The 17,796-nt window shown below is 48.7% G+C and overlaps 1 protein-coding gene across 1 annotated transcript in view; it reads left to right on the top strand.

The window, feature by feature from the left end:
- The first annotated feature begins 520 nt into the window (after positions 1-520).
- Positions 521-17,796, top strand: part of CACNG1 (calcium voltage-gated channel auxiliary subunit gamma 1) — a 35,748-nt gene continuing 18,472 nt past the window's right edge. The window contains exon 1 of the mRNA XM_069749176.1: positions 521-825. Coding sequence (XP_069605277.1) covers positions 585-825 — 241 coding nt within the window. The 5' untranslated portion in view covers positions 521-584. The remainder of the gene's footprint in view (positions 826-17,796) is intronic.

Below are 17,796 nucleotides of genomic sequence, written 5' to 3'. Positions count from 1 at the left end.
TTGAGCCAAGGGATTGTGACTGTCGGCAAAAAACTGATGTGGGGAAGGGGCCTAAGAGACCACCCACCACCCATCACAGACCCCATTATAATGCTCCAGAGACCATTGTTCACACCTGGAACTTTGTAACAAATGTTTGTAAATACCAAACATTGTATCTTTGCACATCACTGGCCATGAATCCTGGTGACCCCCAGGCTCTGCGCTCGTTGGATGATGGACTACTTCTGCCTTTCTTCGGCCTTTAGTGACTTTTTTAATTGCGTGGTAAAAATATTTTTAGAAACTTTTTTCCTTTTTCTTCTTGTTTTTGGCCACAAACAAACAATCGTCAGGAAGCGACAACGTAATTATTTACAGCAGCAACTTCACTGCGGCCAAAGAGAAAACCAAAGGGTCCGGCAGTAATAGCACGTCCCAGCATCCTCTGCTCTGTGTGTAACCCACACTGACAGATCCCAACAGCTGCGGGGTCCGGCCCAGCCCCTTCTCCAGTCTCAGCCATAGCCTCAGACACGGCAGAGCTAAGGAGGCAACAGGACAAGCTGACAACAAGACCCCCGACACCCCACTGAACCGCCACCATGATGGAACTGAAAGCCTTGAAGATTCGGATCACCTTCTGCATCATCCTCATTGGGGTTTCTCTGATGTTGGCCGCCGTCATGAGCGATCACTGGGCCGTCATGAGCCCCAAAGTGGACAACCACGAGGAGCTGTGCGAGATGGCGCACTTTGGCTTATGGCGCTTGTGCACCAAGAAAATTTTCGTGGAATGGAACGACGTGATCAGCAAACCATGCGGCCCCCTCAGTCTTCCCGGAGGTAAGCAGCGAGACCACTAATGAGTGGCTGTCATAAACCTACACATTTTTGGTCACACAGACCACCATGTCCCTCCCTGAATCCCCAAATCTGTAACTCTCTGTTCATACAATGAGGGTCAGCATGTAACAATTACTACCGGGTCTCCGTGGCAACGCATGATACATTGTTTCAGTGTCTTTACTGGAATGTGATTGGTCACTATGAGCATCTGCACTGATTTCAGTGACATCTCCTCTTATGAGCGCTAGCTCTTCGGACAAGGAATCGGTCATCCAGAAAGGGACATTCTAACATGGGGGAAATGATGAGAGTGACAATTCCACAGACACATATTCTGTATGTATAGTGTTAAGGTCAGATCCACCATGATTGATTTTCACTGCTGATCAGATTGTCTACTCCTGAGATAAGCGGCGCCATCACTGCCTGCATCTCACTGGAGTTCATAACAGAGTAATCAAACGGTCTCCACCTTTCTAATGAACTTTATCTTTTTACTCCTCACCCTACAGTTTCAGGATCGCTGTTTGCTGTCAGAGGGAAAGAACATCCTTATAATCACAGCTGAGGGGTTAAAGTGACTCAGAGACACTTCAGAAGTTTTGGTTGGCGTTGGTCCAGATGCTGAGACCCCACTGATCGCTAAAAAGAAGAGGTGCTCCCGCCACTATCTGTGTCTCATTGATCAGCTGAACTCTACTGCTTTAATTTATTGGTGGGGGTCTCAGCATTTGGACCCTCACTGACCAATACTCACATCTCCATCTGTGTTTGCCCTTTCCTGCCATCTACTACTTCTGCTGACCTTACCTGCACTCTGCTGTCATTTCCTGTCCTCTCCTACCCTTTCCTACCATCGCCTGCACTCTCCTACCCTTGCCTACTATCTCCTGCCCTTTCCTGACATCTCCTGACATTTCCTGCCCTCTCCTACCCTTTTCTACCATCTCCTGCACTTTCCTATCCTGCCCTCTCCTACCTTCTCCCATCTGCTGCCATCTACTTCCTCTCCTGCCCTTTCCTGCTTTCTCCTACCCTCTTCTGTCGTCTTCTGACCTTTACTGCAATCTCCTGCCCTTTCCGGCCATCTACTGCCTCTGATGCCCTTTCCTACCCTCTCCTGTCATTTCCTGCCCTTTCTTACCCTCTTCTGCCATCTCCTAGACCTTCATGCTCCCTCTTACCCTCTTCTGCTATCTCCTGCCCTCTCCTACCCTTTCCTAACATCTCCTGCCCTTTCCTGACATCTCCTGTAATTTCCTGCCCTCTCCTACCCTTTTCTACCATCTCCTGCACTTTCCTATCCTGCCCTATCCTACCTTCTCCCATCTGCTGCCATCTACTTCCTCTCCTGCCCTTTCCTGCTTTCTCCTACCCTCTTCTGTCGTCTTCTGACCTTTACTGCAATCTCCTGCCCTTTCCGGCCATCTACTGCCTCTGATGCCCTTTCCTACCCTCTCCTGTCATTTCCTGCCCTCTCTTACCCTCTTCTGCCATCTCCTAGACCTTCATGCTCCCTCTTACCCTCTTCTGCTATCTCCTGCCCTCTCCTACCCTTTCCTAACATCTCCTGCCCTTTCCTGACATCTCCTGTAATTTCCTGCCCTCTCCTACCCTTTTCTACCATCTCCTGCACTTTCCTATCCTGCCCTCTCCTACCTTCTCCCATCTGCTGCCATCTACTTCCTCTCCTGCCCTTTCCTGCTTTCTCCTACCCTCTTCTGTCGTCTTCTGGCCTTTACTGCAATCTCCTGCCCTTTTTTGGCCATCTACTGCCTCTGATGCCCTTTCTTACCCTCTCCTGTCATTTCCTGCCCTCTCTTACCCTCTTCTGCCATCTCCTAGACCTTCATGCTCTTTCTTACCCTCTTCTGCTATCTCCTGCCCTCTCCTACCCTTTCCTAACATCTCCTGCCCTTTCCTGACATCTCCTGTAATTTCCTGCCCTCTCCTACCCTTTTCTGCCATCTCCTGCACTTTCCTATCCTGCCCTCTCCTACCTTCTCCCATCTGCTGCCATCTACTGCCTCTTCTGCCCTTTCCTGCTTTCTCCTACCCTCTTCTGCCGTCTTCTGACCTTTACTGCAATGTCCTGCCCTTTCCGGCCATCTACTGCCTCTGATGCCCTATCCTACACTCTCCTGTAATTTCCTGCCCTCTCTTACCCTCTTCTGCCATCTCCTGGCCTTTCATGCTCCCTCTTACCCTCTTCTGCTATCTCCTGCCCTTTCCTACCATCTCCTGCCCTTTTCTGCAATCTCCTGTCATTTCCTGCCCTCTCCTACCCTTTTCTGCTATCTCCTGCATTTTCCTATCCTGCCCTCTCCTACCTTCTTCTGCCATCTCCTGCCCTTTCCTGCCATCTACTGCCTCTCTTGCCCTTTCCTGCTTTCTCCTACCCTCTTCTGCTGTCTTTTGACCTTTACTGAAATCTCCTGCCTTTTCCGGCCATCTACTGCCAATGATGCCCTTTCCTACCCTCTCCTGTCATTTCCTGCCCTCTCCTACCATCTTCTGCCATCTCCTGGCCTTTCATGCTCCCTCTTACCCTCTTCTGCTATCTCCTGCCCTCTCCTTCACTATCCTACCATCTCCTGCCCTTTCCTGCCACCTCCTGTCATTTCCTACCCTCTCTTACCCTTTTCTGCACTTTCCTATCCTGCCCTCTCCTACTTTCTTCTGCCATCTCCTGCCCTTTCCTGCCATCTACTGCCTCTCCTGCCCTTTCCTGCTTTTTCCTGCCCTCTTCTGCCGTCTTCTGACCTTTACTGCAATTTCCTGCCTTTTCCGGCCATCTACTGCCAATGATGCTCTTTCCTACCCTCTCCTGTCATTTCCTGCCCTCTCTTACCTTCTCCTGCCATCTCCTAGACTTTCATGCTCCCTCTTACCCTCTTCTGCTATCTCCTGCCCTTTCCTACCATCTCCTGCCCTTTCCTGCAATCTTCTGTCATTTCCTGCCCTCTCCTACCCTTTTCTGCTATCTCCTGCACTTTCCTATCCTGCCCTCTCCTACCTTCTTCTGCCATCTCCTGCCCTTTCCTGCCATCTACTGCCTCTCCTGCCCTTTCCTGCTTTTTCCTGCCCTCTTCTGCCGTCTTCTGACCTTTACTGCAATTTCCTGCCTTTTCCGGCCACCTACTGCCAATGATGCTCTTTCCTACCCTCTCCTGTCATTTCCTGCCCTCTCTTACCTTCTCCTGCCATCTCCTAGACTTTCATGCTCCCTCTTACCCTCTTCTGCTATCTCCTGACCTTTCCTACCTTCTCCTGCCCTTTCCTGCCATCTCCTGTCATTTTCTGCCCTCTCCTACCCTTTTCTGCTATCTCCTGCACTTTCCTATCCTGCCCTCTCCTACCTTCTTCTGCCATCTCCTGCCCTTTCCTGCCATCTACTGCCTCTCTTGCCCTTTCCTGCTTTCTCCTACCCTCTTCTGCTGTCTTCTGACCTTTACTGAAATCTCCTGCCTTTTCCGGCCATCTACTGCCAATTATGCCCTTTCCTACCCTCTCCTGTCATTTCCTGCCCTCTCTTACCATCTTCTGCCATCTCCTGGCCTTTCATGCTCCCTCTTACCCTCTTCTGCTATCTCCTGCCCTCTCCTACACTTTCCTACCATCTCCTGCCCTTTCCTGCAACCTCCTGTCATTTCCTGCCCTCTCTTACCCTTTTCTGCACTTTCCTATCCTGCCCTCTCCTACTTATTCTGCTATCTCCTGCCCTTTCCTGCCATCTACTGCCTCTCCTGCCCTTTCCTGCTTTTTCCTGCCCTCTTCTGCCGTCTTCTGACCTTTACTGCAATCTCCTGCCTTTTCCGTCCATCTACTGCCAATGATGCTCTTTCCTACCCTCTCCTGTCATTTCCTGCCCTCTCTTACCATCTTCTGCCATCTCCTAGACTTTCATGCTCTCTCTTAACCTCTTCTGCTATCTCCTGATCTTTCCTACCTTCTCCTGCCCTTTCCTGCCATCTCCTGTCATTTCCTACCCTCTCCTACCCTTTTCTGCTATCTCCTGCACTTTCCTATCCTGCCCTCTCCTACCTTCTTCTGCCATCTCCTGCCCTTTCCTGCCATCTACTGCCTCTCTTGCCCTTTCCTGCTTTCTCCTACCCTCTTTTGCTGTCTTCTGACCTTTACTGAAATCTCCTGCCTTTTCCGGCCATCTACTGCCAATTATGCCCTTTCCTACCCTCTCCTGTCATTTCCTGCTCTCTCTTACCATCTTCTGCCATCTCCTGGCCTTTCATGCTCCCTCTTACCCTCTTCTGCTATCTCCTGCCCTCTCCTACACTTTCCTACCATCTCCTGCCCTTTCCTGCCACCTCCTGTCATTTCCTGCCCTCTCTTACCCTTTTCTGCACTTTCCTATCCTGCCCTCTCCTACTTATTCTGCTATCTCCTGCCCTTTCCTGCCATCTACTGCCTCTCCTGCCCTTTCCTGCTTTTTCCTGCCCTCTTCTGCCGTCTTCTGACCTTTACTGCAATCTCCTGCCTTTTCTGTCCATCTACTGCCAATGATGCTCTTTCCTACCCTCTCCTGTCATTTCCTGCCCTCTCTTACCATCTTCTGCCATCTCCTAGACTTTCATGCTCTCTCTTAACCTCTTCTGCTATCTCCTGATCTTTCCTACCTTCTCCTGCCCTTTCCTGCCATCTCCTGTCATTTCCTACCCTCTCCTACCCTTTTCTGCTATCTCCTGCACTTTCCTATCCTGCCCTCTCCTACCTTCTTCTGCCATCTCCTGCCCTTTCCTGCCATCTACTGCCTCTCTTGCCCTTTCCTGCTTTCTCCTACCCTCTTCTGCTGTCTTCTGACCTTTACTGAAATCTCCTGCCTTTTCCAGCCATCTACTGCCAATTATGCCCTTTCCTACCCTCTCCTGTCATTTCCTGCCCTCTCTTACCATCTTCTGCCATCTCCTGGCCTTTCATGCTCCCTCTTACCCTCTTCTGCGATCTCCTGCCCTCTCCTACACTTTCCTAACATCTCCTGCCCTTTCCTGACATCTCCTGTCATTTCCTGCCCTCTCTTACCCTCTTCTGCCATCTCCTGGCCTTTCATGCTCCCTCTTACCCTCTTCTGCTATCTCCTGCCCTTTCCTACCATCTCCTGCCCTTTTCTGCAATCTCCTGTCATTTCCTGCCCTCTCCTACCCTTTTCTGCTATCTCCTGCATTTTCCTATCCTGCCCTCTCCTACCTTCTTCTGCCATCTCCTGCCCTTTCCTGCCATCTACTGCCTCTCTTGCCCTTTCCTGCTTTCTCCTACCCTCTTCTGCTGTCTTTTGACCTTTACTGAAATCTCCTGCCTTTTCCGGCCATCTACTGCCAATGATGCCCTTTCCTACCCTCTCCTGTCATTTCCTGCCCTCTCCTACCATCTTCTGCCATCTCCTGGCCTTTCATGCTCCCTCTTACCCTCTTCTGCTATCTCCTGCCCTCTCCTTCACTATCCTACCATCTCCTGCCCTTTCCTGCCACCTCCTTTCATTTCCTACCCTCTCTTACCCTTTTCTGCACTTTCCTATCCTGCCCTCTCCTACTTTCTTCTGCCATCTCCTGCCCTTTCCTGCCATCTACTGCCTCTCCTGCCCTTTCCTGCTTTTTCCTGCCCTCTTCTGCCGTCTTCTGACCTTTACTGCAATTTCCTGCCTTTTCCGGCCATCTACTGCCAATGATGCTCTTTCCTACCCTCTTCTGTCATTTCCTGCCCTCTCTTACCTTCTCCTGCCATCTCCTAGACTTTCATGCTCCCTCTTACCCTCTTCTGCTATCTCCTGCCCTTTCCTACCATCTCCTGCCCTTTCCTGCAATCTTCTGTCATTTCCTGCCCTCTCCTACCCTTTTCTGCTATCTCCTGCACTTTCCTATCCTGCCCTCTCCTGCCTTCTTCTGCCATCTCCTGCCCTTTCCTGCCATCTACTGCCTCTCCTGCCCTTTCCTGCTTTTTCCTGCCCTCTTCTGCCGTCTTCTGACCTTTACTGCAATTTCCTGCCTTTTCCGGCCACCTACTGCCAATGATGCTCTTTCCTACCCTCTCCTGTCATTTCCTGCCCTCTCTTACCTTCTCCTGCCATCTCCTAGACTTTCATGCTCCCTCTTACCCTCTTCTGCTATCTCCTGACCTTTCCTACCTTCTCCTGCCCTTTCCTGCCATCTCCTGTCATTTTCTGCCCTCTCCTACCCTTTTCTGCTATCTCCTGCACTTTCCTATCCTGCCCTCTCCTACCTTCTTCTGCCATCTCCTGCCCTTTCCTGCCATCTACTGCCTCTCTTGCCCTTTCCTGCTTTCTCCTACCCTCTTCTGCTGTCTTCTGACCTTTACTGAAATCTCCTGCCTTTTCCGGCCATCTACTGCCAATTATGCCCTTTCCTACCCTCTCCTGTCATTTCCTGCCCTCTCTTACCATCTTCTGCCATCTCCTGGCCTTTCATGCTCCCTCTTACCCTCTTCTGCTATCTCCTGCCCTCTCCTACACTTTCCTACCATCTCCTGCCCTTTCCTGCCACCTCCTGTCATTTCCTGCCCTCTCTTACCCTTTTCTGCACTTTCCTATCCTGCCCTTTCCTACTTATTCTGCTATCTCCTGCCCTTTCCTGCCATCTACTGCCTCTCCTGCCCTTTCCTGCTTTTTCCTGCCCTCTTCTGCCGTCTTCTGACCTTTACTGCAATCTCCTGCCTATTCCGGCAATCTACTGTCAATGATGCTCTTTCCTACCCTCTCCTGTCATTTCCTGCCCTCTCTTACCCTCTTCTGCCATCTCCTAGACTTTCATGCTCTCTCTTACCCTCTTCTGCTATCTCCTGATTTTTCCTACCTTCTCCTGCCCTTTCCTGCCATCTCCTGTCATTTCCTACCCTCTCCTACCCTTTTCTGCTATCTCCTGCACTTTCCTATCCTTCCCTCTCCTACCTTCCTCTGCCATCTCCTGCCCTTTCCTGCCATCTACTGCCTCTCTTGCCCTTTCCTGCTTTCTCCTACCCTCTTCTGCCATCTTCTGACCTTTACTGAAATCTCCTGCTTTTTCCGGCCATCTACTGCCAATTATGCCCTTTTCTACCCTCTCCTGTCATGTCCTTCCCTCTTACCATCTTCTGCCATCTCCTGGCCTTTCATGCTCCCTCTTACCCTCTTCTGCTATCTCCTGCCCTCTCCTACACTTTCCTACCATCTCCTGCCCTTTCCTGCCACCTCCTGTCATTTCCTGCCCTCTCTTACCCTTTTCTGCACTTTCCTATCCTGCCCTCTCCTACTTTCGTCTGCCATCTCCTGTCCTTTCCTGCCATCTACTTCCTCTTTTGCCCTTTCCTGCTTTCTCCTACCCTCTTCTGCCGTCTTCTGACCTTTACTGCAATGTCCTGCCTTTTCCGGCCATCTACTGCCAATTATGCCCTTTCCTACCCTCTCCTGTCATTTCCTGCCCTCTCTTACCATCTTCTGCCATCTCCTGGCCTTTCATGCTCCCTCTTACCCTCTTCTGCTATCTCCTGCCCTCTCCTACACTTTCCTACCATCTCCTGCCCTTTCCTGCCACCTCCTGTCATTTCCTGCCCTCTCTTACCCTTTTCTGCACTTTCCTATCCTGCCCTCTCCTACTTATTCTGCTATCTCCTGCCCTTTCCTGCCATCTACTGCCTCTCCTGCCCTTTCCTGCTTTTTCCTGCCCTCTTCTGCCGTCTTCTGACCTTTACTGCAATCTCCTGCCTTTTCCGTCCATCTACTGCCAATGATGCTCTTTCCTACCCTCTCCTGTCATTTCCTGCCCTCTCTTACCATCTTCTGCCATCTCCTAGACTTTCATGCTCTCTCTTAACCTCTTCTGCTATCTCCTGATCTTTCCTACCTTCTCTTGCCCTTTCCTGCCATCTCCTGTCATTTCCTACCCTCTCCTACCCTTTTCTGCTATCTCCTGCACTTTCCTATCCTGCCCTCTCCTACCTTCTTCTGCCATCTCCTGCCCTTTCCTGCCATCTACTGCCTCTCTTGCCCTTTCCTGCTTTCTCCTACCCTCTTCTGCTGTCTTCTGACCTTTACTGAAATCTCCTGCCTTTTCCGGCCATCTACTGCCAATTATGCCCTTTCCTACCCTCTCCTGTCATTTCCTGCTCTCTCTTACCATCTTCTGCCATCTCCTGGCCTTTCATGCTCCCTCTTACCCTCTTCTGCTATCTCCTGCCCTCTCCTACACTTTCCTACCATCTCCTGCCCTTTCCTGCCACCTCCTGTCATTTCCTGCCCTCTCTTACCCTTTTCTGCACTTTCCTATCCTGCCCTTTCCTACTTATTCTGCTATCTCCTGCCCTTTCCTGCCATCTACTGCCTCTCCTGCCCTTTCCTGCTTTTTCCTGCCCTCTTCTGCCGTCTTCTGACCTTTACTGCAATCTCCTGCCTATTCCGGCAATCTACTGTCAATGATGCTCTTTCCTACCCTCTCCTGTCATTTCCTGCCCTCTCTTACCCTCTTCTGCCATCTCCTAGACTTTCATGCTCTCTCTTACCCTCTTCTGCTATCTCCTGATTTTTCCTACCTTCTCCTGCCCTTTCCTGCCATCTCCTGTCATTTCCTACCCTCTCCTACCCTTTTCTGCTATCTCCTGCACTTTCCTATCCTTCCCTCTCCTACCTTCCTCTGCCATCTCCTGCCCTTTCCTGCCATCTACTGCCTCTCTTGCCCTTTCCTGCTTTCTCCTACCCTCTTCTGCCATCTTCTGACCTTTACTGAAATCTCCTGCTTTTTCCGGCCATCTACTGCCAATTATGCCCTTTTCTACCCTCTCCTGTCATGTCCTTCCCTCTTACCATCTTCTGCCATCTCCTGGCCTTTCATGCTCCCTCTTACCCTCTTCTGCTATCTCCTGCCCTCTCCTACACTTTCCTACCATCTCCTGCCCTTTCCTGCCACCTCCTGTCATTTCCTGCCCTCTCTTACCCTTTTCTGCACTTTCCTATCCTGCCCTCTCCTACTTTCGTCTGCCATCTCCTGTCCTTTCCTGCCATCTACTTCCTCTTTTGCCCTTTCCTGCTTTCTCCTACCCTCTTCTGCCGTCTTCTGACCTTTACTGCAATGTCCTGCCTTTTCTGGACATCTACTGCCAATGATGCCATTTCCTACCCTCTCCTGTCATTTCGTGCCCTCTCTTACCCTCTTCTGCCATCTCCTAGACTTCCATGCTCCCTCTTACCCTCTTCTGCTATCTCCTGCCCTCTCCTACCCTTTCCTGCAATCTTCTGTCATTTTCTGCCCTCTCCTACTCTTTTCTGCCATCTCCTGCACTTTCCTATCCTGCCCTCTCCTACCCTCTTCTGCCATCTCCTGCCCTTTCCTGCCTTCTACTGCCTCTGCTGCTCTTTCTTTTTTTTTTATCTACACTGGATACAAAGGCAGCAAACCCTCAACTGTGTGAAAGGATTTCTGTGTAACCTCTGGATATTGATTACAATGTTTCCACTCATTTACAGCAATCAGATTTCATGAAAATGGTGAGAAATAGAAGAATAAAATCTGTTATAAAGTTGCAGCACTGCACTGAAGAAGTTTTATGTATGGAAAATGGGAGAGGGGCTCGATAGTGGTGTGATCAGACACCGTTAACACTGCTTTTCGTCACACGAAGCAGCATCTCAGCGCGTAACATCCACACTACATCACCGGACACCGACAGCAGGAAAAGAGCAGAACGAAACCTCACAGAAATAAACGTTACCCAGATCCCAAGCACAAATTGGGAAAGACTCTTGGAACGTGGCCCCTAACAGCTGCCGAGACGTCTCAATATTCACGTGCACCTGCCAAGAAGCATGCCAGGAATATTAATCACATGCAATGCCGTGCAGAAGGAAGGGTGCCGAAACCCGGGAGTGGCTAAAATGAAAAAGCCAAGCAATAATACATGAATTCTGGGGGCAAAAAAGAACGATAGTCACCAGGATCACAAGTCCTGTCCTGTATATATACACTGCATAGTACCGCTCCTCCTGTCCTGTATATATACACTGCACAGTACCACTCCTCCTGTCCTGTATATATACACTGCACAGTACCACTCCTCCTGTCCTGTATATATACACTGCACAGTACCACTCCTCCTGTCCTGTATATATACACTGCACAGTACCACTCCTCCTGTCCTGTATATACACAGTGCACAGTACCGCTCCTCCTGTCCTGTATATATACACTGCACAGTACCACTCCTCCTGTATATATACACTGCACAGTACCACTCCTCCTGTATATATACACTGCACAGTACCGCTCCTCCTGTCCTGTATATACACTGCACAGTACCGCTCCTCCTGTCCTGTATATATACACTGCACTGTACCACTCCTCCTGTCCTGTATATATACACTGCACAGTACCACTCCTCCTGTATATATACACTGCACAGTACCACTCCTCCTGTATATATACACTGCACAGTACCACTCCTCCTGTATATATACACTGCACAGTACCACTCCTCCTGTATATATACACTGCACAGTACCGCTCCTCCTGTCCTGTATATATACACTGCACAGTACATCTCCTCCTGTCCTGTATATATACACTGCACAGTACCCCTCCTACTGTCCTGTATATACACTGCACAGTACCGCTCCTCCTGTCCTGTATATATACACTGCACAGTACCACTCCTCCTGTCCTGTATATATACACTGCACAGTACATCTCCTCCTGTCCTGTATATATACACTGCACAGTACCGCTCCTCCTGTCCTGTATATATACACTGCACTGTACCACTCCTCCTGTCCTGTATATATACACTGCACAGTACCACTCCTCCTGTATATATACACTGCACAGTACCACTCCTCCTGTATATATACACTGCACAGTACCGCTCCTCCTGTCCTGTATATATACACTGCACAGTACATCTCCTCCTGTCCTGTATATATACACTGCACAGTACCCCTCCTACTGTCCTGTATATATACACTGCACAGTACCACACCTCCTGTCCTGTATATATACTGCACAGTACCACTCCTCCTGTATATATACACTGCACAGTACCACTCCTCCTGTATATATACACTGCACAGTACCGCTCCTCCTGTCCTGTATATATACACTGCACAGTACATCTCCTCCTGTCCTGTATATATACACTGCACAGTACCACTCCTCCTGTCCTGTATATATACACTGCACAGTACCACACCTCCTGTCCTGTATATACTGTAGCGATTTCACTCACTCAGCTGCGAAGGCTGACACTCAGGAGACGTGTTCCTTTAAAGTTCACTGGGTTTATTGCTTCATAAACCATGAGGCAAAACAACAGAAAGCAAAATAGCCTTTGGTTCAGGCAAAGGAAAACAAGTGTCCAGTTCATCCGGCTCAGTCCTGAAGCCGAACACACTCAGGAGGGTTTCACCTCCACACATATCTCCTGTGTAAAGGATTAGCCAGTCTTATATAGGACTAACCACACCCAGTAATCTATCACATGATTAGCCATGTGGTCTGACATCACCACAGGTCCTGAAACACAAACATATGGTTATATAAAACAACGCAATATTCCGGGCTACATTACAGCAACAAGGCACTTATGTGGCACATACCTCCCATCAACTACACACCCTTTAGCCATGCTACAATACACTGCACAGTACCACCTCTCCTCTCCCGTATATATATATACACTGCACAGTACCACTCCTCCTAACCTGTATATATAAACTGCACATTACCACCTCTCCTCTCCCATGTATATAAACACTACACAGTACCACTCCTCCTGTATAAACACTACACAGTACCACTCCTCCTGTATAAACACTACACAGTACCACTCCTCCTGTATAAACACTACACAGTACCACTCCTCCTGTATAAACACTGCACAGTACCACTCCTCCTGTCCTGTATATATACACTGCACAGTACCACTCCTCCTGTATAAACACTGCACAGTACCACTCCTCCTGTCCTGTATATATACACTGCACAGTACCACTCCTCCTGTCCTGTATATATACACTGCACAGTACCACTCCTCCTGTATATATACACTGCACAGTACCACTCCTCCTGTCCTGTATATACACTGCACAGTACCGCTCCTCCTGTCCTGTATATATACACTGCACTGTACCACTCCTCCTGTCCTGTATATATACACTGCACAGTACCACTCCTCCTGTATATATACACTGCACAGTACCACTCCTCCTGTATATATACACTGCACAGTACCACTCCTCCTGTATATATACACTGCACAGTACCACTCCTCCTGTATATATACACTGCACAGTACCGCTCCTCCTGTCCTGTATATATACACTGCACTGTACCACTCCTCCTGTCCTGTATATATACACTGCACAGTACCACTCCTCCTGTATATATACACTGCACAGTACCACTCCTCCTGTATATATACACTGCACAGTACCACTCCTCCTGTATATATACACTGCACAGTACCACTCCTCCTGTATATATACACTGCACAGTACCGCTCCTCCTGTCCTGTATATATACACTGCACAGTACCACTCCTCCTGTATATATACACTGCACAGTACCACTCCTCCTGTATATATACACTGCACAGTACCACTCCTGTATATATACACTGCACAGTACCACTCCTCCTGTATATATACACTGCACAGTACCGCTCCTCCTGTCCTGTATATATACACTGCACAGTACCACTCCTCCTGTATATATACACTGCACAGTACCACTCCTCCTGTATATATACACTGCACAGTACCGCTCCTCCTGTCCTGTATATATACACTGCACAGTACATCTCCTCCTGTCCTGTATATATACACTGCACAGTACCCCTCCTACTGTCCTGTATATATACACTGCACAGTACCACACCTCCTGTCCTGTATATACACTGCACAGTACCACCTCTCCTCTCCCGTATATATATATATACACTGCACAGTACCACTCCTCCTAACCTGTATATATAAACTGCACATTACCACCTCTCCTCTCCCATGTATATAAACACTACACAGTACCACTCCTCCTGTATAAACACTGCACAGTACCACTCCTCCTGTCCTGTATATATACACTGCACAGTACCACTCCTCCTGTCCTGTATATATACACTGCACAGTACCACTCCTCCTGTATATATACACTGCACAGTACCACTCCTCCTGTATATATACACTGCACAGTACCACTCCTCCTGTATATATACACTGCACAGTACCACTCCTCTTGTATATATACACTGCACAGCACCACTCCTCCTGTATAAACACTGCACAGTACCACTCCTCTTGTCCTATACACACTGCTCAAAAAAATAAAGGGAACACTAAAATCCCACATCCTAGATATCACTGAATGAAATATTCCAGCTGTAAATCTTTATTCATTACATAGTGGAATGTGTTGAGAACAATAAAACCTAAAAATGATCAACGTAAAACACAACTGATATCCCACGGAGGTCTGGAGTTGGAATGATGCTCAAAATCAAAGTGAAAAATGAAGTTACAGGCTGATCCAACTTCAGTGGAAATGCCTCAAGACAAGGAAATGATGCTCAGTAGTGTGTGTGTGGCCTCCACGTGCCTGTATGATCTCCCTACAATGCCTGGGCATGCTCCTGATGAGGTGGCTGATGTTCTTCTGAGGGATCTCCTCCCAGACCTGGACTAAAGCATCCGCCAACTCCTGGACAGTCTGTGGTGCAATGTGACGTTGGTGAATGGTGCGTAACATGATGTCCCAGATGTGTTCAATCGGATTCAGGTCTGGGGAACAGGCGGGCCAGTCCATAGCTTCAATGCCTTCATCTTGCAGGAACTGCTGACGCACTCCAGCCACATGAAGTCTGGCATTGTCCTGCATTAGGAGGAACCCAGGGCCAACCGCAAAAGCATATGGTCTCACGAGGAGTCTGAGGATCTCATCTCGGTACCTAATGGCAGTCAGGCTACCTCTGGTGAGCACATGGAGGGCTGTGCGGCCCTCCAAAGAAATGCCACCCCACACCATTACTGACCCACTGCCAAACTGGTCATGCTGAAGGTTGTTGCAGGCAGCAGATCGCTCTCCACAGCATCTCCAGACTCTGCCACGTCTGTCACATGTGCTTAGTGTGAACCTGCTTTCATCTGTGAAGAGCACAGGGTGTCAGTGGCAAATTTGCCAATCCTGGTGTTCTGTGGCAAATGCCAAGCATCCTGCACAGTGTTGGGCTGTGAGCACAACCCCCATCTGTCGACGTCGGGCACTCAGACCATCCTCATGGAATCGGTTTCTAACAGTTTGTTCAGACACATGCACATTTGTAGCCTGCTGGAGGTCATTTTGCAGGGCTCTGGCAGTGCTCCTCCTGTTCCTCCTTGCACAAAGGCTGAGGTAGCGGTCCTGCTGCTGGGTTGTTGCCCTCTTATGGCCCCCTCCACATCTCCTGGTGTACTGGCCTGTCTCCTGGTAGTGCCTTCAGCCTCTGGACTTCTACGCTGACAGACAAAGCAAACCTCCTTGCCACAGCTCACATTGATGTGCCATCCTGGATGAGCTGCACTACCTGAGCCACTTGTGTGGGTTGTAGAGTCCGTCTCATGCTACCACGAATGTGAAAGCACAACCAACATTCAAAAGTGACGAAAACATCAGCCAGAAAGCATAGGTACTGAGATGTCGTCTGTGGTCCCCACCTGCAGAACCACTCCTTTATTGAGGAGGTCTTGATAATTGCTAATAATTTCCATCTATTCCATTTTCACAACAGCATGTGAAATTGATTGTCAATCAGTGTTGGATCCTAAGTGGACAGTTTGATTTCACAGACGTGTGATTTACTTGGAGTTATATTCTGTTGTTTAAGTGTTCCCTTTAATTTTTAAGCAGTGTATATACACTGCACAGTACCACTCCTGACCTATATATATATATATATATATATATATATATATATATACAGTATATATATATATACACTTCACAGTACCACTTCTGTCCTGTATATATACACTGCACAGTACCACTCCTCTTGTCCTGTATATATACACTGCACAGTACAACAGTACCACTGCAGGGAGGATCTTATCGTGTATCTTTGTATACAGGGAGCTCCCCTAGTGGTGGCTGCAGACAGGATCGTATCATATATCTCTGTATACAGGGAGCTCCCCCTAGTGGTGGCTGCAGACAGGATCTTATCATATATCTCTGTATACAGGGAGCTCCCCCTAGTGGTGGCTGCAGACAGGATCTTATCATATATCTCTGTATACAGGGAGCTCCCCCTAGTGGTGGCTGCAGACAGGATCTTATCATATATCTCTGTATACAGGGAGCTCCCCCTAGTGGTGGCTGCAGACAGGATCTTATCATGTATCTCTGTATACAGGGAGCTCCCCCTAGTGGTGGCTGCAGACAGGATCTTATCATGTATCTCTGTATACAGGGAGCTCCCCCTAGTGGTGACTGCAGACAGGATCTTATCACGTATCTCTGTATACAGGGAGCTCCCCCTAGTGGTGGCTGCAGACAGGATCTTATTATGTATCTCTGTATACCCCCCAGTGGTGGCTGCAGACATATATTATCATGTATCTCTGTATACAGGGAGCTCCCCCAAGTGGTGGCTGCAGACAGAATCTTATCATGTATCTCTGTATACAGAGAGCTCCCCCTAGTGGTGTCTGCAGACAGGATCTTATCATGTATCTCTGTATACAGGGAGCTCCCCCTAGTGGTGGCTGCAGACAGGATCTTATCATGCATCTCTGTATACAGGGAGCTCCCCCTAGTGGTGGCTGCAGACATGATCTTATCATGTATCTCTGTATACAGGGAGCTCCCACTAGTGGTGTCTGCAGACAGGATCTTATCATGTATCTCTGTATACAGGGAGTTCCCCCTAGTGGTGACTGCAGACAGGATCTTATCATGTTTCTCTATACAGGGAGCACCCCCTAGTGGTGACTGCAGACAGAATCTTATCATATATCTCTGTATAGAGGGAGCGCCCCCTATTGGTCACTGCAGGCAGAATCTTATCATGTATCTCTGTATACAGGGAGCTCCCCCTAGTGGTGACTGCATACAGAATCTTATCATGTATCTCTGTATACGGGGAGCTCCCCCTAGTGGTGGCTACAGACATAATCTTATCATGTATCTCTGTACAGGAAGTTCCTGTCAGGAACATGAGGTATTTGATTGTCTATGATCACGCACACTGAGCTCTGTTACATCCAAGAGCAGAGAACAGACACGCTGTGGGCCATTCTGACCCCCCTCTTCTCTCTCTGCCTGCTGCCGGTGTGTGTAATTCAAAACCCCTCAATTTCCCTCCCACAAGAATTGATATGGTTTTACGCTGCAAATACTATGTATGATGCATCTGGATATATAGTCCTTCTCCTCCTCAGCACACGGCCAGCCATGTGATAGCATGATATAACGACATGTACTTGTTGTTTTCAATGTTACTCCTTTTTTATTTGTAATTGTATTGTACATATGAAATTTGTCTCCTTTATAATATCTTTTCATACTTTGTAAACACTGACTACCTTTTTTGGAGTAAAATATAAAATTACTAGCTTGTCTCTCCTTGCTCTATTATGAACTGTCGTGTTCTCTGAGGTGAATTACGCTGCTAATTTGGGTTGGCTCCGGACCCGATAATACTTGGAAAATCGGAGCTGGTGGCAGTGGAATTGTCTTGTGCAATTGGGAAGCTTTGTAGCGACGGCGGCATTGATAGTTACTGTTCCCGCCTGAGTGGGAGTAGTTATAGCTCCCTCGCTGCAGTGTGCCCAATAGCCAGTACATAGCAGGCAGCCTTTCTGGTGACTAATTACCCTAGGTACTGTACCCTGACTGACCTGAGGGTAAGTGGGCGAGAGAGCTGCAAGTTCCAAACCGGAACTGGGAAGTGGGATATAGATAAATCCACTTCAGAAGGAACCAGGGGGCAACCAAACAACCTTGGTTCATG

The sequence above is a fragment of the Ranitomeya imitator genome, chromosome 2, assembly GCF_032444005.1.
Source record: "Ranitomeya imitator isolate aRanImi1 chromosome 2, aRanImi1.pri, whole genome shotgun sequence".
Classification (NCBI taxonomy): Eukaryota; Metazoa; Chordata; class Amphibia; order Anura; family Dendrobatidae; genus Ranitomeya; species Ranitomeya imitator.
This window is presented reverse-complemented; position numbering and strand designations above follow the sequence as displayed.